We start from the raw sequence: 24,501 nt of genomic DNA, 5'->3' as shown, positions 1-24,501 counted from the left end.
GGAAACTCAATTAAATGTGTTAGGTGATGTGTACAGTTTTTTTTAGGACCCACATTCATTATTGTATTTCCACTTTGACGCATTAAATGACCCTGAAATGAAAAATTGTATCTGCTGGTGGAACAGAAGAGTTGTCATACTACTTTTTAACTTAACTGATTTCAACCTTTTCTATGTTCCCCATTCTCCAGTGAACAGTCATGTCTGAGGCACCTCAGAAGGAACTGGTGCAAAAGGCCAAGCTGGCCGAGCAGGCTGAGCGTTATGATGACATGGCTGCTCTGATGAAGTCTGTGACAGAGGAAGGCCTGGAGCTGTCAAATGAGGAGCGCAACCTGTTGTCAGTGGCATACAAGAATGTGGTGGGTGCCCGTCGGTCCTCGTGGCGCGTGGTCTCCAGCATTGAGCAGAAGACCGAGGGCTCTGAAAAGAAGGTAGCCTTAGCCAAGGACTACCGGGAGAAGATTGAGACTGAGCTGAAAGAAATCTGCCATGATGTCCTGGTGAGATTCATTTATTATTAATTCATTATTTTTTCTTTTAGATTGGGGGAGTTAAGAGACATGGCTGAGATTGTTTGGACATTTGCAGTGGAGGGATGGTGGATGGTGTGGTACTAGGAAATGGGCTATTGAAGCTGAAGCTAGTAGTGATGAGCAGAAAGGCCTCACAACAGACTAATGGATGGAGGAGATGCAGAGGGTCAAGAGAACCTTTGAAATGATAAACTCAAAGTCATGAAAATTTGTTACACATATACTTTTAATATGTTGCTGAAATCTTTAAAGTTGTTGAGGCTGTGGTGATTTTCCACAGAAATATTCCACCAAAGGCACAGGAAAAATAATGGGAATTTGTTTAAAGATTAGCATGAACTGTGTTCCCCAGGTTGGGGGGGGGGGGGTGTAATAGAAATAATTCAGTCTAACAGTACACCATCCTTGCTGTGACCTCAATGCTAGAACATAATTGAGTTATTGTTAAAGATCATCTCGGCAATAGTGGTTTGCATTTGACCTTACTGATGTATGTAATGAGTCTATCAGCATCTTCTCATTTGAATATCCTAACATACTTTACTTGTCCTCTTGGCAAAGTCAGCTTTGCTGTATTTTTACTTTTGTACCATTGTGGAAAGGGTGTTTATCTTGATGCCCAAAAATATGATTACAGAAGTATTCTGTAAATATTACAAAGATTGTAATGGAAAGAGCGCGTATCTTTAAGACTAGTACTTATACACCACACTTCTCTCCATTTTTTTTTAATTGATTAATGAAAGCATTTTCTATTACAAACTTCACCAAATCACTTACACATTTACACACATACAAGTACATTTTTATACACTAAAGCGCCTTCTAGCATTAACACTCCAATGGATGTATAAGGGAAAACTTGGGGTTCAGGGTCTTACCCAAGGATACTTTGATATGCAGAACAGAGGAGCCAGTGATCAAGCCACTGATCATTTCAATTGGTGGAAGACCCACTCTACCTCCTGAGCCACAGCCACATCTTAATAAAAATAGTGTACATGTACATACGTGTACATACCTTAATAAAAACAAGCAGGTGAGATGTTAGAACGCTTTTATTTTTATTTTAGTGGACACTCAATACAATAGACAGCTACTTGGGGTTTGTTAAACCTGAGTAGCGAAAAGACCGCGAGGGGGTTGAAAACGATGTGCCGGGAGTCCGCTGTTCTTGCCGGCTGTAATAATCCTCGACCTCGCTGTCTGCTATGGAGCTGGCGGGTCACAGACGTCTCCGAAAACGTCGGAGCGCGTTTGGAAATATATGATATCTTGATAAATCGAGCATATATTTGAAGTTTACACAGCTACATTCTCGCTTGAAAAGAACTTAATAGTTTATTTTGTGACCCAGAAAGAGTAATATTTAAGTTTTTAGCCCCGCTTGTCCGCCATGAGTTTTGGACGAAATGCATTCTGGGATATTTAGCTGTACCAAGTCCACACAAGTCACCACCGATGCATGCTCGATAAAACGGGCGGAGCGAGAACACATCCGGGACTTTTTCGCGTTCTCAACTTGATGCGTACTTCGAATTGGAACAGTACTTGGTCTCCGACTGATGACGTATCACAAGAACACGAGAACGCAAGTACGCATATTGAGAAAGGCCCTTTATCTTTAGTTACCAGGGACAACTTGAGTCTCTACTTTGGACTGTCCAGTTGAACTAAACTCGAGATTCCAAGTTTAGCATGCTGGGAATTAGGGATGTTCCTGGCGACTAATTTCTTTGTCAACTAAATGAGGCAAAAAGAAAATCAAGTAACTGGCTATTTAAAAACAAAAACACTCAGATTTTAGGTTAAATTTAAGAACCGTTCAACTACAAAAAAAAACTCCAAGCAAAGGCTTTTTTAAAGCGTTAGTCACATTCTTCAGTAATGAGTCATGCTGCCCAACTGTGAGGCACCTTGCATCATGCACTCATGTACCCTGGGGGCTCCTTTGGGTAGGGCAGCCCCTGTCCACCTCAGCTAGCTCCTTTCGATGTGGAGGAGGAATGGCTTTCTTCTGAGCCCCTCCCGAGTGACTGAACTCCTCATCCTATAAAGAAGGGAAAGCACATCTACCTCTCAAATAACGCTCAGTTATGCTGCTTTTTTCTTTTTTTTTTTTTTTTTTTTTTTTTTTTTTTGTCTTTAAAAGAACTAACAGTAATGGTGTTAACAAAAAAAATCAGGCCAAGATTAATGTTTTTTTGGCGTTTCTTACCAACTACGCTTGATCTGGTGACAGATGTCTGCATAACATTAGGACACGCTATTCACCGGCAGTGGTTAGAAAGTAAAATGTAAGACAATTAGATTAAACAACTATTACATCTGGTACCAGCTAGTGACAATAGTAACTAGAAAGTGCATTTTCTGAAGAAACTGCAGTGTGAATGCTGGAATCTGAATGTATCCACTGAAATGAATTAATTGCTGAATGTTAAGTTAAAAATGTTGAATGAGCTGGAAAATACAGAATTTTTAACCTGAAAACAAAAGTGCAAAACTTTCGAAAGCTGATGTTCAGACAGAAGAAGTTGGAAAATAGCTGAACATGTTTAAAATGTAAATTAGAAAAAGATGAGTAATAACAAAATAAAATTTAGAGTCCGAAAACATCTGAATGAATATTAAAAGTTCATATTCTTTGAATCACTGAATGACTAAAATGTGATCCCTCCACTTGGATCCACACAGTTTAAAAAGTTTACAACTTTGAGCTTTGAAAGACACGCTGTTGGAAAGAGAACAACAATGGCTACATTTTGAGGGTAAAATGATGGCTGTAGAGCAAACACTGTGGACACAGCAGCAGTTGAAAGAGAAGTGTTTAAGATGAATCTTGGCAGAATGAGAGACAGAGCTCGTTAAGCAGGCAGGTATGAGCCTGGTTGCTATAGTGACTGCACCCAATGGCTCCATACACACGCACACAGACATGCACCTCACTTCTGCTGCTTAAAATAAACAGAAAAGTCAGCCCGAAACAAATCCTTCCCAAGTGAAAAGTACAAGTCGTATTGACAAAATTCTGACCCTGAAAGAGTTGGAGGGAAGAGGCTGTGCATTGGTGACATTTATGAAAGAACCATAACACCTATTACAATAATAAACACATTGGATGAAAGAGGGCGGCGATGGCTACGTTATGAGTGTAAAATCATATCTGTAGAGCAAACGCTGTGGACACAGCAGCAGTTTTAAGAAAAGATTTTAAGATAAATTTCCCCCCTCCTCCCACTCTACCAGGAGTCTAAAAAACATATGGAATAGATAATAAAATTTTAAAATAATAATAAAGATTAGAAGAACAATACTGTGAATTCATTCACAGTAGCATGAATGCTTGAAAAACGCTAATGATTAGTTGACTAATTGTGCATGTCCCTACTGGGAATATAAATGCACACATGGTTATCTGTTTGGAGGGTTACAAAGCCCTCATCTTTCTTTTGGCTTGATCAGCTTGCTGCATCTACATTCTGTTACCAGATGAAGTGTTTGTATTTTTGAAAAAGATGCATTTGTTAACTCCACTAATAGTTTACTTTTTCTACTGATCTTAGCCACTTGTTTTTGTGTTAACTATTTTTATAATTTTTGCAAACATATTATGTACTCTATCCATCTGTCGGAGCTCTGCTTCTGTTCATCCCTTTCCCTGCGCATTATCTGCCCGGTGACTCATTGAGCCCTAATCCTATAATGACAGAGGCTGAGCTACAAATGTTCTGGCTCACTGCTCTCCACTTCCGCCAAAAAGCCTTATGGGGACTGAAAGAGAGAGCCAAATGGGCACATAAGGGGTGTGGGACAAGTGCACCAGCAGTGCGTACTTTAAGTGGACTAGTTTGTGTGAGCTTTCATCTGGCCCAGTCTAAAGACATGTTTATTCCTGTTCTTAGTAGCAGGACCAAAAAAGCTGTTGTCACAGAAAGTGCAAACATTACTGAGGATGCAAAATATTTCACTTAAATTTCTTCTTGGTTTTAAGCAATGTGATGTTAGTACTTGTTACATAATATAATTGTAGCAGTGAGTGCTCCTGCCTCATGGTGCCTGCACAAACACGTGTGCACACACCCTGATGCTCACTCTCACTGGCATGAATAAGATGAGGAACCACGTGTTAACTGGAAGGAATCTCCATGCAGACATAGTTTGTGCATTACTGTCATGTTTAGAAATATTAAGTTATTCCATATTTTAGTAATAACTCTTTTCTTAACTTGGGGATAGAACTTAAGATAAAAATGTAATGAAAGCAGAGTTGCTGCTACGTTGTTGTTGGGTTTGTTTGTTTTTTATTTACTCCCCATCATGCCATGGTTGTAGTTTTGATTTTAGCCTTGCCAGTGGCCCAGACCTACATTGACATCCCAGAGGGCTTCTCTGTTCAGTCACATCAGTGTAAGAGCACTCACGTAATGCTTTTAGACCATTTTTGTAATGTATTTCCATCTTGCAACATTTATTTTTCCCAAGGAACAAAACTCAGCTCATCATGTTTTTGGAGGTCATATTTAAGACCTGTGAAAACATACAAATCAAGATGTTATTTTAATGGAGGTTTAACATTTGGTCACCAATGCTACAAGGAACAATTCTGCTTTGCCATCTGTAATCTCTTTATTGCACAGCTCTTGTGAGAAGTGCAAATGGCCAGATGGAAACTACATTAAAATTAAAGTATTTATTCATTGTTGTATACAGGCGCTTTGAGTACTCCGGGAGAGTAGAAAAGTGCTATATAAGAATCAGTCCATTTACCGTTAATGTTTGATATCGTTTCATTGCTCTTTAATATAGCACATTACCAAGGCACACTCCCACTAAAGAAAGGTATTCTGTTCCCTGCCTGCTAGTATTCATGTTACCCTCAGAACTAGGGTACCAAGTGGTGCATCCTTGTGCGGTGAAGAGCCGAGCTGGGTTCTGAGTGACCTACTTCTAAGCAAAAGCTCATCAGGAGTTCAGCAGCCTGGCTTTCTCCTCTTCCTTCACCCCTGTTGCTTTTCATCCACGCCCTCTTTTTTCCTCTGCCACAAATTTCCCATCTCAACCATCTTTACTCCACACTTGTCCATTCAGCCTGTCCACGTTTTTGTTTTTAATTGGACTAGGCAGAAATACGTTTAACTTCTCCTGTAGGCTCAGGAAACAAGTGATGAGTAGAAATTGAACATTAACAGCACGTGATGTAAGAATACCGTTTTTTGTCAATGCATTATGCATACATTTACAATAAAGGTCACAGATGACTGCTGCCGTTTTGGCTTCAATGTTGTAAAACGTGCTTACATATAGGGCTGTGCAATATGACCAAACTGTCATATCCCGGTATAAGATGTCTATCGTCCTGACAACGATATAAATGACAAAAATTTAACATTTTCTGTAAATTCTGTGAATCTCGGGCAGCTCGACTTGCGTGAAGTGTTTTCAGCTGGGCGTTGTGTACCTGGAGTCGAGTGTTTCAACCGATGCGTGAAACTATACATTTTTAGACATAAGTTGTAATAGCCGCAATTTTCTTTGAGTATTTATTACACGGCGTGCTGCGGGGAAAAGCCTGTTCTAACATTTGAGTCTAAGGTTTATTTTTTGGCACCTGATGGCTCTTTCTTTGCTTCTCATCTGTAAACACTGCATACTGTTTCACGTGATTCAATTTATTTTGAAAAGTCTCAACAGGATCTTGAGCTTTATTGTGAAAGGTTTATGTGGAAAATAAACAAGCGGACGGCGGTGCCACGTGATGGTTTTACCGTCGTTGTTGCTAACGACAACGCATAAAAACAGTTGCTTGTCTGTCCGTATTGTGGTTATATTAAACATAAGAGAAAGGGAGAACTTTCAGAAATTAATATAGCCACTACAGTGACCATCAAAACGATGAAAAAATATTGCCGTAAACAGATTATTTTGCGACACCACGAAACAAACGATAGCGGAAAATGAAACAATAGACGTTTTATATCGTCGTCCGATATATATCGTTATATCGAACAGCCCTACTTGCATATATTAGAGAACATGTCTTATATGCACTTTGAATCACCTTGTTGTTGAATTGTGCTATATAAATAAACTTGCCTTGCCTATTATATTAAATATCTTAGTCCATTGTTTTCTAAAACTTTGCTGTCTGTTTTTGTTTTCAAACAGGGTCTCTTGGACAAGTATCTTATTCCAAACGCTACAGCAGCAGAGAGTAAAGTCTTTTACTTGAAAATGAAAGGCGATTACTATCGCTACCTAGCGGAGGTGGCTACAGGAGACACCAAGAAAGGTAAGCTCCATTTCAGTATGGTGATGGTTTAGATCTTTGGCTGACTGAGATAAACTGAAATATACATATTAGATATCAGTTAACTTGTGAAAGTATCGGAGTGTACTGAATGACTGTGCTCTTTTCTTTATACTATTCTTTTGTAATTATATTTAAACCTTTTTCTCTTAACACCACAGGGACTGCACTTTATTTTGTTGACTTGTTACAATGACAATAGAGATTCTAATTCTGAAGTGTCAAAATGTCCTCCTTGAGTAAGAGGTAGGATGAATGTACTAAGGGCTAAAAGATCTTTGGTAGTTGCTGTCAGTTTTTAGAAAACTTTGAAAAAGATTACATTGAAGCATAGGTTCTTTTATTTTTATTTTTTTACATACGATACCTTTTATTTGGTCTACAGTGACCTGCTTGGATTACTTGAAAATTTTTCTTGGGATCAAATCATTATGGTCCGTTCAGGGATTTCCTACTTTTTTTTTCTTTTTTTTTTTTTTTGACCCAGATGCCCCCTAGTGGTTGGGGGAAAGAAAGCATGCCAGTGTCTACAAATGAGACCGATGCATTCCCTCTTTGATGGTCTCTTTAAAGTTTCTAAACTCTACTAATACTGGGAACATGGCTGAAAATTGTATTTTATACTTTTATACAGTCTAGTTTTATATTAAATTTTGTTCTTTTTAAAATGCATAATGGAAGTCTGTGCAGGTCCCCATGGGTTAAACCAGTCAGATGTGTGTGTGAACAGGACATCTGTGGTAAATAGTTTGAAAACGCCTCCTCCTTTCTGGCCTCCACCCAGCAGGAACTGTAAACGCCTTAATGCCACAGAAAGGTGTTGCCTGTCTCTTGTAGGGGTGGGCGATTTAACCTCAAACTTGTATCATGATATTAAAAAAAATAATAATTAAAAAAAAATTGTAACATATGGGGGGGGGAACTAAATGTTTTATTACTGCTTGCATGTCAACTAACAAAAAAGAAAATGCTATCTGACGCTCAGTTTTAAATTTTCCACGTTTGTAAGTCTCACAGCTCCACTGCCCTTTCCTTTCTCTTTCAGGCATCATTTCAAATTCACAGGAAGCCTACCAAGCCGCCTTTGATATCAGCAAAAGTGAAATGCAGCCCACACACCCAATCCGTCTTGGTCTTGCCCTTAACTTCTCCGTTTTCTACTATGAGATCCTCAACATACCTGAAGAAGCCTGCAAGCTCGCCAAGCAGGTAAACTCATTACTCCACATAGCTTCTGTTTACATTTCTGGAGATTTTAAAGTGCTAACTGTAATGTTATTTCTCTGCTATCAATCTTTGAGGACTCAAGTGTAAATTTGCTGTTAAATACAAATGACAACTAAAACCTGTGTACACAAACACAACAGCTTGTTTTAGGCTATCGAAATCTCACCGAACTGTGTTTTTGAACCCTGTAGGCCTTTGACGACGCCATTGCAGAGCTTGACACCCTGAGTGAAGACTCATACAAAGACAGCACACTAATCATGCAGCTATTGAGAGATAACTTGACGGTAAGTTACATTTCTTAAATCTTACTACTGAAATGACATTTTTCTTCACAAAATGATTTACCTGACTCAGACTAAAACTTTGTGGTCAGCTCTGGTAGTCACAAATAAGTTATTTAACATAGGTCTGTATTTTAACATTCCTTTAAGATTAGATGTTAATGATTTTTGCTGTCCTTGCATGTTTGCCTCTCCTCTGCCGGGTCATTAATTCCTTTCTTCCCACTTACTGCTCCTTCTCTTTCCACAGCTGTGGACCTCGGACAACCAGGTTGAAGGCGAGGATTCAGAGCCAAGAGATTGAGCCAGACCCCCGTAGTCATCCCTGTTGTCCTGCCATTGTCCTGGCTCATCTTCATCATGATCATCAACACTGAGACCACCTCATTTTGATCATTGTCATCCAACTCTTTCCATCTTTTTTTCTATCTAAGGTCTCTCAGTACTCATCTCATTCCCATCGGTTTACTATTCCTTCTTTTTGTAGTAACTGTGGGGAAAGGGGAGGGGAATTCAAGTGGTGTGGTGGGAGGGTAAAAGTGTTTGGGTTTAGATGTTTTTGGGTGTTGCATTATTAAGGTGCTGGGTGAAAGGGCAGTTTCTTAAACTCATGAAACATGCAGCAGGTTAAGTTTGTAGAAGTAAGAAAATATTTAAGCTGTATGTGCTGTACTACTCATTAACGGTGCTGTGTTTGACCATCCTTTGATGACACATTTGTGCTTGACAAAAACAGGAGCTGCCTCCTTATATTTGAGGTGACAACAACTGAGTTTGTACATGGCAAGGGGAATAACAGCAGAGGTAAAGACAGTGAAGATGTGATTGGGAGAAGGAAGCCAAGATTTAGTTGGAAGACAAGGTTACATTCTACATACTGTTGCTCAACTTTCTACTCTTACTATCTTTTTTGTTTGTTTTTAGTAGACTGCTCTTGTATTTCTATGCATCAGTTATGAGGTATAGAAAACTTTGAAGAACAAAAGAGCACGAGCACACAAGCTTGTATTGTTTTTGTTTTGTATTGGCACGGCAGTTTAAAAAAAAAAAAAAAGAAAGAAAAGAAAGATCCATCTGCGTATCTAATTAATGCTTTTTCAAATTAAGACATTTTGTTTTGTTTTTTCCTTTTTCTCAGTACTTGCCTGAACTGCATGGTGGTAAGAAGTAGTTTTTGGAGGAGTAAAGAAGGTTGTTGTTGGGCTGGTTAGCTTTGTCTGTCTTTGGAATTTTCTTACAGGACACCCAAGCATAACTGTAATTTTTGGGGGAAATGTGTAATTTCATGTAAGTGGAATAAAAAAAATAATAATTTAAGTTTAATGTGTCCATTTCATTGCTACATTGGTGGTCTTGTAGTGCTGTAACATTTCTAGACTGTGGGTTTTAGAGTGTGGGATTTGTGTTACAAGTTACCACTATACCCACCTTTTTTTCCCACGCAGCAATATAAACGACATGCAGAATCTAATATAATGGATTAGTTACAAATACCGGGAAATAACTACTCTACAACACAGACCACATCTGGAAGTTGGAGATGGAGAAATTCAAACACTAAAACACCTTATACACATCTGAAAGCTGTTTGATGGGATTTAGAAGTACACGTGTTGTTTAGCTGAAAATACTTGAAAATCTAGATTAAGGAAAAACGAAAAATTTGTGCTGCTCGGCTCCTTGGGTGTGTCTGCTGCTTCACTACCTTAGCTGTGAGCGCCCAGAGCACAGCCATGTCAGAGAAATGCTGAGTTGCTGCCGCATCTTTCAGAACCAACCCTCCAGTGAACACGAGTGCAATAAATGATACGGGAGTGTTCCTGCAGACGTTTCCCTCAGCTTATCTTCCTTGTAGTGTGACAAAGGTTACATGTTCACTGCATGTGAAGGATAACGCTTTATATTTTAGATGTCTTTAGTTTTCCAGGACTACGTCCCAGTAATCAGAGAAGGCAATGGCTGACCGAAACGTGATGGAAGTAGCGTTGTTTAGGACACCAGGTAGTCTCTTCCCCAAGCGTCCGTGGTCTGTGCTTTGCCACCACAAGTATGCCCTTGTTCCTTTTCCCCTCGCTTTTATAGGCGAATAATCACAAGAAATTCGTGAATACACGCCAATTAGAATACAACGTTGAAGACATAACTGAACATATAAGCCTCGTAAGGTGTAGAAAACAGTAAATCTTAAACGTTTATGAGACAGATTATGCGTCAGATTTTTAATTGTAAATTAAATATAGAGTTCAAATATCGCGAGATGTGTGACGTCAAGCATTGGTAGCAAACGCGCCGTGGTTTCGAGTGGAACAGGGAAACAACCTCCGCCGACCTTTCTTTCAATCCTGTAATCCGTCTGCGTAGGGTGTGCTCTGGGGCTAGTCTCGGCACACATTTTATTATGAAACAAACCAAAAGCTAGAGAGCACACGCAGACATATTTTTATAAGAAAAACAAAAATCGGTGAAGCAGGATTTGATTTGCCAACTCAAGCAACGCGAAGAAGACGCTGCCAACGGATAAGAAAGAAAGACGGAACGAGAAGAACGTTAGCAAGCTAAGCTGTTAGCCTCATTGTTGAAAGCGTGGGCGATTAACTTTAGCCAGGTATATTGTTAACTACTTGTCTTTTACGTTAAAGTCAGTTGTCCTTTCAGGCATACGTGTTAATTATAACATTTGTTTTGCAAGCTACCGAAATTTGAGTGCTGTAAGTGATTGCAAAAATTGAAATTTCAATTTGGGCCAGTCACATCGGTTAGGCCACGCTCCGACATTTTGCTAATCACGCTAACTAGCCCACGTTGTTAACGGTTAAGCGATAACTGCCTGCATTGGTGTAGAGACGGATATAAATAATCTCTCCAATCTTAAAAGGTTGATTTTGGTTGACGATTGTCCTCAAAATATCGAACTTGCAGTTGAGACGTAGCCTGAGAACACGCTTCGCCAGCCATGAATCCCAGCGCGCCTAGCTACCCGATGGCCTCCCTGTATGTGGGAGACCTGCACCCAGACGTTACCGAAGCCATGCTATACGAGAAATTCAGCCCGGCTGGACCCATCCTCTCCATTAGAGTATGCAGAGACATGATCACCCGTCGCTCCCTAGGCTATGCCTATGTGAACTTCCAACAGCCAGCTGACGGTAAGTTTACCGCGATCTATGCAGAGCATGTAAGGAAATGTGGTACTGACAGACTCCATTTTGAACATGTACCGTGCTACCTCGTTTTATCTTTAATTTTAAACATGTGCTTTATTAAATTATCAACATGCCATACTACTAGAATAATTAAATCACGAAGAAAATGGAAGTAAGTGCAACATATTTGTTTATTTGTTTTAGCCGAAAGAGCTTTGGACACCATGAACTTTGATGTAATAAAAGGCAGGCCTCTCCGTATCATGTGGTCTCAGCGTGACCCCTCACTGAGGAAGAGTGGGGTGGGAAACATCTTCATCAAGAATCTGGACAAATCCATCGATAACAAGGCCTTGTATGATACATTCTCTGCATTTGGAAACATCCTGTCCTGCAAGGTATCATCCTGTGGTGCCATTTCTTCTGGCTGTGTTTTGTATATGAAATCAACTAATTAGCATGACTAATGATTGGACCGTTTAAAGCCGGTAGAGTTTCAATTGTGTGGAATGCATGTTGTTTGTGAATGGTTTTGACCTCCTAAAATCTTCCTTCTCCAAGGTGGTTTGTGATGAAAATGGCTCAAAGGGTTACGGCTTTGTGCACTTTGAGACCCATGAAGCTGCTGAACGGGCCATTGAGAAAATGAACGGCATGTTGCTCAATGACAGAAAAGTGTAAGTGTGCCTACTGTTGTACAAGTGTGTGTTTGAAGGAGTGTGATCAAAGTTTGTGTGTGACTGCATCTTGTTCTCCTGTTTTGCCTAATGTACTTTCTGTTGTTATAGAGCTTAGTTCTAAATCGTGAGGGAACTGAGCTGATAGGATTTATTACATTTTGGTTTGAAGCAGTGAAGTTCACTTATCGCAGTAGCTCTAGAGTTATCACTCCTTATTACATAAGCTGTATGTTGTTTTCCCAAAATGCTCTCTTCAATGTCTGACACTCATTTTACCAACACAGGAGGACTTTCACCCCATTGTATTTGATTTAAACTTTATCAGAATATATTTTGATGAAGTTAGAAAATAAATTTTGTATGTCATGTTATTAACAGATTTGTTGGACGCTTCAAATCGCGTAAAGAGAGGGAAGCTGAGCTTGGAGCACGAGCCAGAGAGTTTACTAATGTTTATATCAAGAACTTTGGCGAGGACATGGATGATGAGAAGCTGAAGGAGTTGTTTAGCAAATATGGTAAGATGGCAAGATTTCAGAGACACACTTTTAATAATCACAAATGCTGTTAGTATGATTTGCTGTGTTATGTGTTGATTAGCTCTTGTGTTTTGTAGGGCCTGCCCTCAGCATCCGGGTTATGACTGATGAAAGTGGCAAATCCAAGGGATTTGGCTTTGTCAGCTTTGAGAGGCATGAAGATGCCCAGAAGGTTAACAGCTTTCTTCTTTCTTGGGGGGGCGGGGGACTTTTGGTATCTCCAGAGGCTTTGAAAAAGGCACTTGCTGTAGTTTTTTCTTTGAATCCATACCTAATCATGACTTTTGTTTTGTTGTAGGCTGTAGATGAAATGAACGGTAAAGAACTGAATGGCAGGCAAGTCTATGTGGGCCGTGCACAGAAGAAAGGGGAGCGGCAGAATGAGCTCAAACGCAAATTTGAGCAGATGAAACAGGATCGCATGACCAGATATCAGGTTTGTTGGCCCGTTTCTTGGTTAGAGCACTTTCATGCACCACATTGTGTCACAAGAACAATTTAGGGAAAGCTATCTTGCGTCTGATTGGTGCAGTATTTAATTTCGTTGCTGTGATGTTGGAGCATAACCTGAAGGACAGTAGCAGGAATGCTGAACTACCGTCCAACAGTTTTATTGTGATTTTCCATGTACCAGGGTGTCAATCTGTATGTGAAGAACCTGGATGATGGCCTTGATGACGAGCGTCTGCGCAAAGAATTCTCCCCATTTGGCACCATAACAAGTGCTAAGGTAAAAACTTTGAGGGGTTTATTTGTGATCGTGAAATTAACAAGGCAATAATTAGACAAAATGCTAACCCATTTTTTTTGTTTCCCTAGGTGATGATGGAGGGTGGACGGAGCAAAGGCTTTGGCTTTGTGTGCTTCTCTTCTCCAGAAGAGGCCACTAAAGCTGTAACAGAGATGAATGGGCGTATTGTGGCTACAAAGCCACTGTATGTGGCCCTTGCCCAGCGGAAAGAGGAGCGTCAGGCTCATCTAACCAACCAGTACATGCAAAGGATGGCCACTGTTCGAGCTGTGCCCAACCCTGTCCTTAACCCATACCAGCCTGCTCCACCTTCAGGATATTTCATGGCGGCTATCCCTCAGGTGAGTCAACAACACCCTATTTAGTACTTTTCCATGACATAAAACTCTGTTTTGGTAAACTGTACCAGTGTGCTGTGTTTTTTGGAGTAGCAGTAACTAATGACATGGCTTGATTCTTCTCAGGCTCAGAACCGTGCTGCATACTACTCTGCCAACCAGCTGGCCCAGCTGCGCCCCAGCCCCCGTTGGGCTACTCAAGGAGTGCGTCCTCAGCGTAAGTGATTACATGTAGATTATACGTATGCAGCCTTTACTTAAAAAGAGCTAAAGTCTAATGACTGTTTGCTCCCCCCATCCCCCCTTTCCTTCTTTTAGACTTCCAGAACATGCCCAATGCTATGCGCCCAACAGCACCCAGGCCTCAGGCCTTAAACACCATCCGTGCAACCGCCACCACCAACACCCAGGTCCCACGCATGATGGCTTCTCAGCGTATGCGTAAGTATTTTATCTTTGACTTGACAGGAATCAGATGCATTTAGTCTCCTCACGAGCCGATGATGAGTTGATGCAGTTTTGATCAGGCTCCTCTTGCTGTTGTCATTGCAGCCACACAGGCGCTCAACCAGCGCCCTGCCAATGCTTCAGCCGCCGCAGCCCCAGTGCGTGCCATGCCCCAGTACAAATATGCTGCTGGTGTGCGCAACCCTCAGCAGCACATGGCCTCCCAGCCACAGGTCACCATGCAGCAGGTAAGAATGCTACTGACTTTGATATCAGTGGATGTAATTCATAAATATAATTGCTGCAAATCTTCTAAATGTACACCTTCAGGATATTCAACATTAAATGCAGTTGTACTGATTTATTTTTTTTATAATTATTAATTTTATTTTCCCCTCTCCCCAAGTGGGGTTCAGACTTTAGAACCTGGCACAGTTATGTGCTGCTTGATAAGCGAAAAGTAATACAAGTATTCATGACTAATATGGGTCATTGTAATTCACGGTCTGCTTCAAGTGGTAAAAGTGTGGTTGTGTAGTCATTAACGCCCCCCCCCCTCCTTCAGCCGGCAGTCCATGTCCAAGGACAGGAGCCTCTAACTGCCTCCATGCTGGCTGCAGCCCCACCTCAGGAACAGAAGCAGATGCTGGGTAAATAATTAGCTCAGATTATAAGGTAATAAGTGTAAATGCTCATGGCACGTTATACTCAGTATTTAATTGTTGACTTCTTCCTCCCCTTTAGGTGAGCGTCTGTTCCCTCTGATCCAGAACATGCACCCCAGCCTGGCTGGCAAGATCACTGGTATGCTGCTGGAGATTGACAACTCAGAGCTGCTTCACATGCTTGAGTCACCTGAGTCGTTGCGCTCAAAGGTTAGAGAAACAAGTAATTTCTAATAAATGTGGTATCTCGTAAAGGATTAAATTGCTACAGATGGCCTATGCACCTCATTACTGATGTTTAATGGGAAGTGCAACATATAAATTGGTTTCATAAATGTAATGCTTTTGCAGGTGGATGAGGCTGTTGCTGTGCTCCAGGCCCACCAGGCCAAGGAGGCTGCTCAGAAGTCCTCCACCCCTGCTGGTGTTCCCAGCGTCTAAGGTGTGTTCTCAGGAGAGACATTTTAGGTTCATTCATAAATTGTTGGTGTACAAATCATACTAAAGAGAAGAAGCAAATATGTATTTGAGCCCTGTGTTTTTCTCTCTTGCAGATCGAGCATTTTGAAACCTGCTTCACCGATGGAAAAAGAAAAAAAAACTTAAACATTGAAAAACCTAAAACTCTGAAAACATCGCAAAATGATAAATTATTTCTTAAAAAAAAAAAAAAAGAAAACGATTGACTCTGCCAGGTCTAGGGATGGTTTGACTAGACCTTGATCATAAACAAAAATTTGTTGAAAAAAAAAATAGCAAAATAGAGAAAATTGAGATGATTAAATTTGAATGCATTCCTCTGTTTTATGTCATTTTACTGTGTCAGTGCTCAGAATATCCACCCACTTTAGGAAGGTGGCAGCTGGGCATCTTGAAAGGTGATTTGTATCGTAAACTACTGGCTGTAATAAACTCAATAAATAATTTGGGCTCTCTGTTTAGTAAATTACTGCAGTTGTCAACAGCTACAGGTCATACATAATTATTTGCTGTCAAGAGTTGATTTAATGTATTGGTTCTATTTTAAAGCACAGCCAGCTTTCCTCCACCAGGTGTCGCTCTCAGGCAGCAGTTTCCAGATTACACACTTTTCTGTGAACTATGTCCATCATACATTTGATCTCATGCTTGTTTCGCTAAAAAAAAAAAAGGGCCTGCTGGACTACATGCAGAAAAATTGACTATTAAATAAAAGGACAAACAGTGTGTTGAATTGATTAGTATCCAGACTGATTGGATCCTGTTTTGTTCCATAGAAACTTTTTCCTGGAATAAAAAAATCTTTCACTTTTAAGATTCTGATAATACTGATTTTAAAAAAATATGAAATTAACATTGAAGGTTGATAGTGGGGCAGGCTTGAGGAAGCGTCTCATCAGCTCTTAACAATTGAGTTGGATAAGAGTTCAAAGCAAACAGTTATACTTTTATTTGTTTTGTAATGTGTGGAAGCCAATTGCTGTGTATTTTGTTGCCCTTGAAAGGTCAGCTTAATGAAGCATCAGCAAATGGAAAAACGCTGTAAAAACACAAAACAGAAGTGTGTTTGGGGGGACGTCAATGTGACTGAACCAAAACGGGAAGCATTGCACTGAAGCGGAGAACACTCTTGTGAAAGAGGAAAAAGTGCACAGCAATGTGTGCTGTAATCACATGATTTATATTATACTCTAGTACATGTTTGCTATTAGCCGTTCACTTTTGGCTTGTCACTTTTACAGCACTCTTACAACATTTGTGTATTCTTATCCAACCTTTAGTGTTTTCTGTCCTCTTGGGAGTGTTTTTTCTATTTGGTGGTGTTTCCTTTAAATGCAGTGCATTTGACCTTTCAGGTATTCTGATGAAGAGTGCTGAACCCCTGAGTGGGTATGTGTGCTGTTCTCATCTGTTTATTGTATCCTGTCTTGAAGTTTCTACAGTTCTTCTTACCTCACAATCTGTGTTTATGTTCCTACACTACAAATTAGTGAACTGTTAAAATTATTAATAGTAGTATATATGCTCTTTCTTCCCATCTTCTGTCTTACTCATTGACACTTTCCAACCACAGCAGAGGGTTTTTGTATGATTTCGTATATACGAAGATGAGGCAGCAGTCAGAAAAGAGTTCCTGTTTCTTCAAATGTCCACAAAACATTTTATCAATCCAATGTTCCATTTTTGTGCACTTTTGGATGTAGTTGTGAGTCAAATGCTTATTTTTCCTAAAATTTTGGAACAGTGCTTTAATCTCACCTCCTCACACATTCCTTTCTACCTAGAATCTGTGTTTTTATCAGGACTAGGGCTGGGCCATATTATACCGTTCACGGTAATACCGGTATAATGTTAGGCAACGATAGGAAAATGAAATATCGCGATAGAACATGAGTAAAACGCGCATGCGCAGTGCCTTTGTTTTCATACGCACATGGCCGATTGTTGAGTGAAACAGATGAACCAGAATTGGTTTGTAAAAATGGTGCAACTTCAGTGATGTGGAACTGGTTTGGTGTTTGTCCGTCAGATACACGACAAAGCACATTTTTTTGCAGAACATGCAAGCGGCCGTCGTTATTGTCGTATTTGTCGGACTAAGATGCTCTTAAATCTGGGAGTAATCTGGGTCCTAAACTCCGTATCTTCAGGTCAAACGAACACTGCAGCATCACTGAGAGTTAAAAACTGTCTAAATTCTTTCATCTTTAATAAAACGATCAGCATTGCTGCTTTACCAGGTGTAACTATGAAGTTTAACTTCCAGGCATCCATGAAAACAAAATTTATTACATTTAACGGAGTTAGAAGTTAGCAGGAAGCTAGCGGAAGTTAGCTCGCTAGTTTCGCTAGTTACCTAAGCATGATATAGCATGTTCTGACTGAGAGATTTCTGAAAAAAATCAAACGTACAGCTCTGCTATCACTTCCAACATAAATGAAGACAGGAAACTAAACAGCAGTGACGTTTGTAGGGTTACTGAAGTTGGGCTAGCTGGTATATAATGATGTGCTACGTGATCGCTAGCGACACAGCTATGTTAGCATAACATAAACAGTGAAGCTGGAGGACGAACACTAACACTTTTCCACTTATAAAAGTTAACGTGAAGGTTCTTCATGGTTAGAGACAAATGCAATCGCATGGCAGGATGCTGTAAACGGACCAAACTTCAGTCAGGAGAACAACTGAGATAATCCATCCACAATACGAGGTTAGTCATTAATATACTGCAACAACATGGGAATAGAGCAGCTGCCAGAGAATTCAACATTAATGAATCAATGGTACAGAAGTGGAGGAAGCAAGAAGAATGAGTTTAATAAAGTTTGATTTATCTGACTGCTTTGTTTCGCTTAATGTGCCTTATAATCCCGTGCACCTTATGGTCCGAAAAATACGTACTGCACACTGCAGTTTAATGTTGCAAAGCACCTCTTTTTAACTTCAGTGGATATTATACATGGTTATGCTCAGGATATGTCAGCCCATTTCTACTGGAAATGCCTTTTGGTTAAACTTTCAGCAAGGAATTTGCATTTGCACTGTTACATTTTTATAAAGCTTTAATGTACATAAAAACCAGCTTCTTGTTTAAGTGAAAATAAATGGAAGGTTGTCTTTTTGCGCTAGTAATGTTGTGGAGTTGTATTTTGTCTCGCATCAATTATATCGTCAGTTATATCGTTATCGCAAATTTTCAAATATATATCGTGATAAATATTTTTGGCCATATCGCCCTGCTCTAATCAGGACCATAGTGATTACTGCCTGATTGCTCTAGTGGACTAAAATATATTTTATACATAACCCCAGCTTCTGGCTTTATAGATGCTCTAGGTTCTTTCTGCATCTCCCCTCACACTTGCCTGATTTAGTCCTTGCTTTAAGCTGTGGGACATATTTCAAAACCCAATCCAGTACATGGGTGACCCAAAACAATGTTCCACTGGGATTTCATAGGATTATCCAGCTTTGCTGCTTATGGTGTGTGTTCATATCAGTTTATGTTTCACAGAGGAAGGATTTTCATTAAATACATTTCATCCTCACTGAGAGATACATGTAAATCACCATTGGTGCTATATGTGCCTTCAGTTCTCAGAGGGATCTTTGTGTTAACTATGGTTGTGGTTTTCTTTTGGGGTATAAGGATGAAGTTCTTGTGTAGCCTGATTAGTCCTGTGTAGGCAGCTATACAATGTACAGCATAAACAGGGACTTTGTGCTTACACTGACCTGCATCTATTGATTTAAAAGCCTCCAGCTTACCCTAGATTCCAGCTGCCACATGATTTTCAGTCTTATTCAGACTTTTTGGCAAACTGCCCTATTAATTATCTATAATTGTCTATAAGGAATCCTAGCTTCAAATATAGACATTTTTTTCCTTTTTGGTTTGTTTTAATATGGCGTTGAGGGTGAAAGTTAATTTAATAATCAGAAGTGTAACATTTTTATCCACTCACTTGTCACTTCGTCTTGTGTGTGCACCTATGATGTACAGTGTAATCCTCTCTTGCATGGATTAGGTTTGTATGTTTACGGCTGACCTGTCTGCAGGATCTTTCATGTGCTGTAAGAAACCTGTTCTGGTAGTGGCCAATTTCCATTTTAAACATTAAGTAAGTAAGCCATGGTAATAGAAACCAATTAGTCCTATGCAGTCAAGTTCAGTTGTCCAATAACTGTATACAAGATTTTCTGGTCCTGTGGACCCGCTTTCCTCTAAATCTCGCGATATGATTTGAATTTCCGAGCCAGAACGAGAACTGTGAACAACAGAGCGAGCTCTGTAGGAGCTGTTGTCGTTCGAAACGGAAAGGATAGGTGGGACCGAAGACAGAGGAAAAATAAGTTGGCAAGTAACTGACGGCACTGCAGTGAGACCAGGGATTAAAGAACTGAAACGTTTTCTGAAAAAGAGAGCGTTTCTTCTTTCCTGCTGTCTCCGGAACAAGTGTCACTAGCAACAGACGGTACGTTCTCATCGTTTCTAGCTAACCTGGCTAACTGGTAGCCAATTGCTACCGCTCGCTGTGTTTTGTACTTAGTTAGCTGACTTGCTTTCTGGTAACCGTCAGCTAGACAAGCTATAGAAAATTTCTTGTGGCTCTTAGCTTTGTTTTGTTAACATCACGTGCCCTGCTTTACGTTTGGACACGTGTAAGATATGGTGATAATTGTAAGAATAACGTAAACTGTCCTTAAACACAGTGCATAATGCAGTTAACCGAGCTGTGAATCTGATGTCATTGAGAAGTTTAGTACGTTACACCGACTCGTGGTATTATCACTGCGTTTTTGTTTTTTGTTTACTCAAAATAGCTACCAAGAACTATACGATTGCAATACTTTTTGTTTAGCCCGTTAAAGGCGTTGGACTTCCTTTATTCGACGTCAAGTACAAAGATAAAAATCGTGGTTTCGGAGTTTTCTAAGGTTTTGTCCGTCACAGAGAGAGTTTACTAAAATGTAAACCACAGATCTGTGTCAGAGATAAATTTCAGCTCTTAGGCACTGACAGCTAAACATACTACTTTACGGAGGCTGTGAATTAGTAAGCGATTAAAGCACTTTTCAGTAGTAGTAGCAGAAAGAGAAAATAACTGTCGTTAGGTAAACCTTGGTAGCATTAAACTAACTCTTATAAGTTGGTATGTTGGGCTCTCACCTATACAAGTAAAATAAAAACATTTTTGGCTCATTTACTTTCCCTAGTCCTTAGCATTTCTTAATTTGCTATTCCAATTTATTTAATATGCCACCGTGAGCTATGATGTTGTAGTAAATGTATTCATTGTATGTACAAAAAATTTAATGTCCCACTTCTCCCAACTGTTATCCGTTTTGATAGTTAACATAATATGATTTGCTTAATGCATTGCACTTGCTCAGTCACTGCTGATTTGGACTGGTGACACTATACAAAAAGTATGAGGGATTATTGAGAGAAACACCTAGAAGCCATCCAAAACCTATTTCACTCCACAGCACGATTTTGTTATGTTTTATGACACCTATGTGTGCTTTGAAATATATTCATGTTTGGAACAGCTTCATTGATTTAGTACAAAATGAAAGAAAAGGTCATTCTTCTTCTGTTCCCCGTTTCATCAGTTCGGCTCTGTGTTTGAGGGGGAAAAAACAAACAGTGATAATTGCAAAACGTGTTACTGTGTAAATTTAAGTGTAATAAAATCTTTCTGCCAATTGGCTAAACTGTCTAAACTTGAAGATGGAAAGATGTTAAACTAAGAATTCTCGAAGTCAAACTGAAAAATCTGCAACTTGAAGTTGATGACAGTTGTTCAGATGCTAGGAGCTCACCCACTCATAGCATTACAGCTGTTGCCACAAAGTAAACAAACTATGGGGGAAAAACAGTAGTCAAATCAGAAGAATTAGAGATAAAGTTGAACATGTACACCTTGAGAGTTGGATAATATCTCTAAATTAAAAAAAAAAAAAAAGTTGTAACAGATGTTTCAAAGTGTTCCAAAAAAAGTACATCTTCAAATTTCATTAGTACTTCTTGGTCTAGGATAGCTCTGATCACATTATTGATAGTGGAAGTTGCTCTGTTGAGAAGTGAATCATTTTTGTTTTATGACAGCTTCACTGCCCACTGTCGCCTACTGTTGGTATCATATTGTTGGCATACCTGCCAGATAAATGACTCCAAAGATAATCAAACTGTGAAAAGTAGAGCTTGTATCAAGAACTAGGTCCTTTAAATTGGATGCCCTTGTGGTTCTGGTTTGTGTGTGTTGTGTTAATGCAAAACGTGGGCTAAATGATTATCCATCTTATCTGGGATGCTTCTTTGATATAATTTGCAGAGATCAAGCATCTTGTTTTTCATCATTGATTTATGCTTGTTTACTCCTTTGGTTACATCATTTTATGTTATATTTCATATATAAAGAAATATAAATATATATTTATATTTCTGCCTCTTCTATCTTTTCTGTTTTTGTTACATTAATTTTTAATCAGACATTTGAGTGGTGCATTTAGAGAATCACAAATTACTTCTATAGTTAAATGAAAATTTAATATAATTTCATAATTTACATGGAAAATTATTGTCTTTGCTTTGTCGCTCAATGGTAAAGCTTTCTACTGGAAAGTCCTCCAGATGAGATCATTTTGAGGTTAATACTTTTATTGTGCTTAATAAGCACTAGAGTCTGCTCTCTGGAGTCATCAGTGTTTGGGTGTGAGAGGCCACTATGAACTTGGCAGCATGTTGCCTAGACCTGTGTGTTCTTCCAAAGAAAGGTCATTAGCCCAGCATGATGATCTGGACCTTTATTTTCTGTGTGTATATGTCAGGACCCCATGACCCCCACAATCCCCCCCACCACCGCTCAATGGTAAACACAGCTGCAAGGTTAGGTGATGTTCTGGTCTGGTCAGTGCATTAGAGGGCTTCTATTACGACCTATATCTATGCAACTGATCTGATCCTGCATACATTTTTTTTTTTTAATGTTGTGATACCTGTGACTGTTCTTGGTGAGTCATTTTTATAGTCATTGCTACATTTTTTTTTTAATATAAGTACAAAAGAGCAACTTTTTAATTTCAATTGTTTTATTTTGTGTCATGAATTCTTGCTTGATGTAAGAATTCAAGAGACAGACTGCGACATAGTCATTTGTGAAAAACCTCTGTGTGCAATGGTTAGAAAATGGTATTAAAACATAACACTTCAAATTATTCAGATTTTTTTGTTATTCAAAGTAGAAAAAAGCATTGAATGGTCAATTTGAAGGAGTATATCAGTGCAATTTTGGGCACCATATGGTTGAGAATAACATTTGTTTTTGGAACATTGCTTCGCTCCGTATTACAGGACTGTTTAGGACATAAATATAATCTTGCTTTCTTGCTTGCTTTCTTTCTTTCTTTCTTTCTGTTTTTGCTAACATTAATACTTGAACAACCAGCAGCACATTCATCCATAACAGCCGGTATTTTAAAATGTATTTCACTTTCCAATAACAGGCCTTATAGATGGACATTAACTGCAATAGTAACATGAAAGACTGGTAAGCACTTGGTGAACATTGCAGTCATAATCGATTCTTGTTAATCCCATAAAATACTGTCCGGTCGCATGCTACACCTCATCACGCACAAAATGCAGGGATTCTCTACTAGACCATCTTCTTAAAGTGCCCTGCATGGTTTGGTAGATTCTTCACAACACTTGCAAACCACTATCCTCTTGTAGTTGCACTTTTCTGTCACCATATGGCAGCGTCAAAAAAAGAAAAGTGAAACATGCATGCTGTACATCTATTTCTCTGAATTTTAAAGGGCACGGTGGCACGGTGGTTAGCACTGTTGCCGCACAGCAAGAAGGTCCTGAGTTCAATTCCACCATCAGGCCGGGGTCTTTCTGTGTGGAGTTTGCATGTTCTCCCCGTGTTTGCGTGGGTTCCCTCCGGGTACTCCGGCTTCCTCCCACCGTCCAAAGACATGCAGCTTGTGGGGATAGGTTAATTGGATAATCCAAATTGCCACTAGGTGTGAATGTGAGTGTGAATGGTTGTCTGTCCTTGTGTGTTAGCCCTGCGACAGACTGGCGACCTGCTCCAGGGTGTACCCCGCCTCTCGCCCTATGACAGCTGGGATTGGCTCCAGCGCCCCCCGCGACCCTGAAAAGGATAAGCGGTAGCGGAATGGATGATTTTTAATTTAAAAAAAAAATTTTTTTTCACCTTCCTTCTCTTTGTAATGAACTCCATTTTCTTTCTCTTTCCTGTTCAGACAATTAGCTTTCTGCCTACACCTAGCATTGTTGCTATCAGGCAGCGACCCGTCAATGTTTTGGAGTGTATGTAAGCATCAGTGCAATGGTTACATACCCATAATCCTTTGTTATGGCAAAGCTACAGAAACGGAAAATTTTGGGAGACAGTAAATACTGCAATATCTATATTTTGAGTAGTGCTGCTACTCGTTCCTCCAGCACATTACTTTAACATATTGAGTAATCTATTACTCAGCAGGCCTGCTGTAGACATTTGTGTTTGCTAGCTATGAGTGGCTGATTGCTATTCATGATAAATGAAAATGTAGTGAAGGAGGTTATTGAAGTCGGATTCCTTTTTGATCTAAACATGTATGCAGTGCAGTCACAATTAACATGTAGGCCACCTCTTGGACTGCTGTGAAAGACAGATTTACATCGTTTTAGAAGAGTCGCTGATATCAGAGGTTTTTCTTGCTCCTCTCTGTAATGGATTTTAAATTATTATTTTCACCCTGCACAGTATAATAGAACTATTTCCCTACTTCCACTATAATTTTGGATTCTTTTGTGTTGCATACTTGCAATTTACTCATTAATTTCTCTCCATTTCCCACCCTCTTCCTGAGCTGTTAGCTCTGTCAGCTGAGCAGAAATGCCAGGATGCTTACCTCATCCTGCTCCCCTCCTTTTGAGGGAAGTCTGAGAGGTTTGGGGGGTGGGGGTAATAGGCAGGCAGCTGGAGACTGTACTGGCTTTGTTGGGGTTGGAAACTTTTCCCTTTCTTCTCCCTGTCTGCCTGCTAGCCTCTCTTTGTACATTAAACAATGCCTTTCCTGT

General features: G+C 39.7%; 3 protein-coding genes across 4 annotated transcripts in view; all 3 read left to right on the top strand.

The window, feature by feature from the left end:
- The window catches only part of LOC102300830 (14-3-3 protein zeta/delta), an 11,579-nt gene extending 1,908 nt beyond the window's left edge, over nucleotides 1–9,671 (top strand). The window contains exons 2-6 of the mRNA XM_005930172.2: nucleotides 192–503; nucleotides 6,702–6,825; nucleotides 7,889–8,052; nucleotides 8,262–8,357; nucleotides 8,605–9,671. Of these exons, the coding sequence (XP_005930234.1) occupies nucleotides 201–503; nucleotides 6,702–6,825; nucleotides 7,889–8,052; nucleotides 8,262–8,357; nucleotides 8,605–8,658 (741 nt within the window). The 5' untranslated portion in view covers nucleotides 192–200 and the 3' untranslated portion in view covers nucleotides 8,659–9,671. The remainder of the gene's footprint in view (nucleotides 1–191; nucleotides 504–6,701; nucleotides 6,826–7,888; nucleotides 8,053–8,261; nucleotides 8,358–8,604) is intronic.
- A 972-nt stretch (nucleotides 9,672–10,643) lies between these two features.
- On the top strand, nucleotides 10,644–15,852 carry pabpc1a (poly(A) binding protein, cytoplasmic 1a). 2 transcript variants are annotated; one of them, XM_005930173.3, is made up of 16 exons: nucleotides 10,644–10,959; nucleotides 11,274–11,500; nucleotides 11,702–11,895; nucleotides 12,059–12,174; nucleotides 12,556–12,695; nucleotides 12,794–12,888; nucleotides 13,015–13,152; nucleotides 13,351–13,446; nucleotides 13,536–13,808; nucleotides 13,932–14,022; nucleotides 14,124–14,246; nucleotides 14,358–14,500; nucleotides 14,818–14,902; nucleotides 14,997–15,127; nucleotides 15,269–15,359; nucleotides 15,472–15,852. In XM_005930173.3, the coding sequence occupies exons 2-15, from the start codon at nucleotides 11,308–11,310 to the stop codon at nucleotides 15,356–15,358; spliced, it is 1,908 nt and encodes a 635-aa protein (XP_005930235.1). In that variant the 5' UTR covers nucleotides 10,644–10,959; nucleotides 11,274–11,307; the 3' UTR covers nucleotide 15,359; nucleotides 15,472–15,852. The 2 variants fall into 2 exon arrangements, with proteins under 2 accessions (XP_005930235.1, XP_014191603.1); XM_014336117.2 differs by having other exon boundaries at nucleotides 15,269–15,381.
- A 3,790-nt stretch (nucleotides 15,853–19,642) lies between these two features.
- Nucleotides 19,643–24,501, top strand: part of LOC102299704 (E3 ubiquitin-protein ligase RNF19A) — a 33,912-nt gene continuing 29,053 nt past the window's right edge. The window contains exon 1 of the mRNA XM_005930168.2: nucleotides 19,643–19,876. The gene's annotated coding sequence lies outside the window, so the exon portion shown is untranslated. The remainder of the gene's footprint in view (nucleotides 19,877–24,501) is intronic.

Source organism: Haplochromis burtoni, unplaced genomic scaffold (genome assembly GCF_018398535.1).
Source record: "Haplochromis burtoni strain Fernald_Lab_line unplaced genomic scaffold, NCSU_Asbu1 Contig_130, whole genome shotgun sequence".
Classification (NCBI taxonomy): domain Eukaryota; kingdom Metazoa; phylum Chordata; class Actinopteri; order Cichliformes; family Cichlidae; genus Haplochromis; species Haplochromis burtoni.
This window is presented reverse-complemented; position numbering and strand designations above follow the sequence as displayed.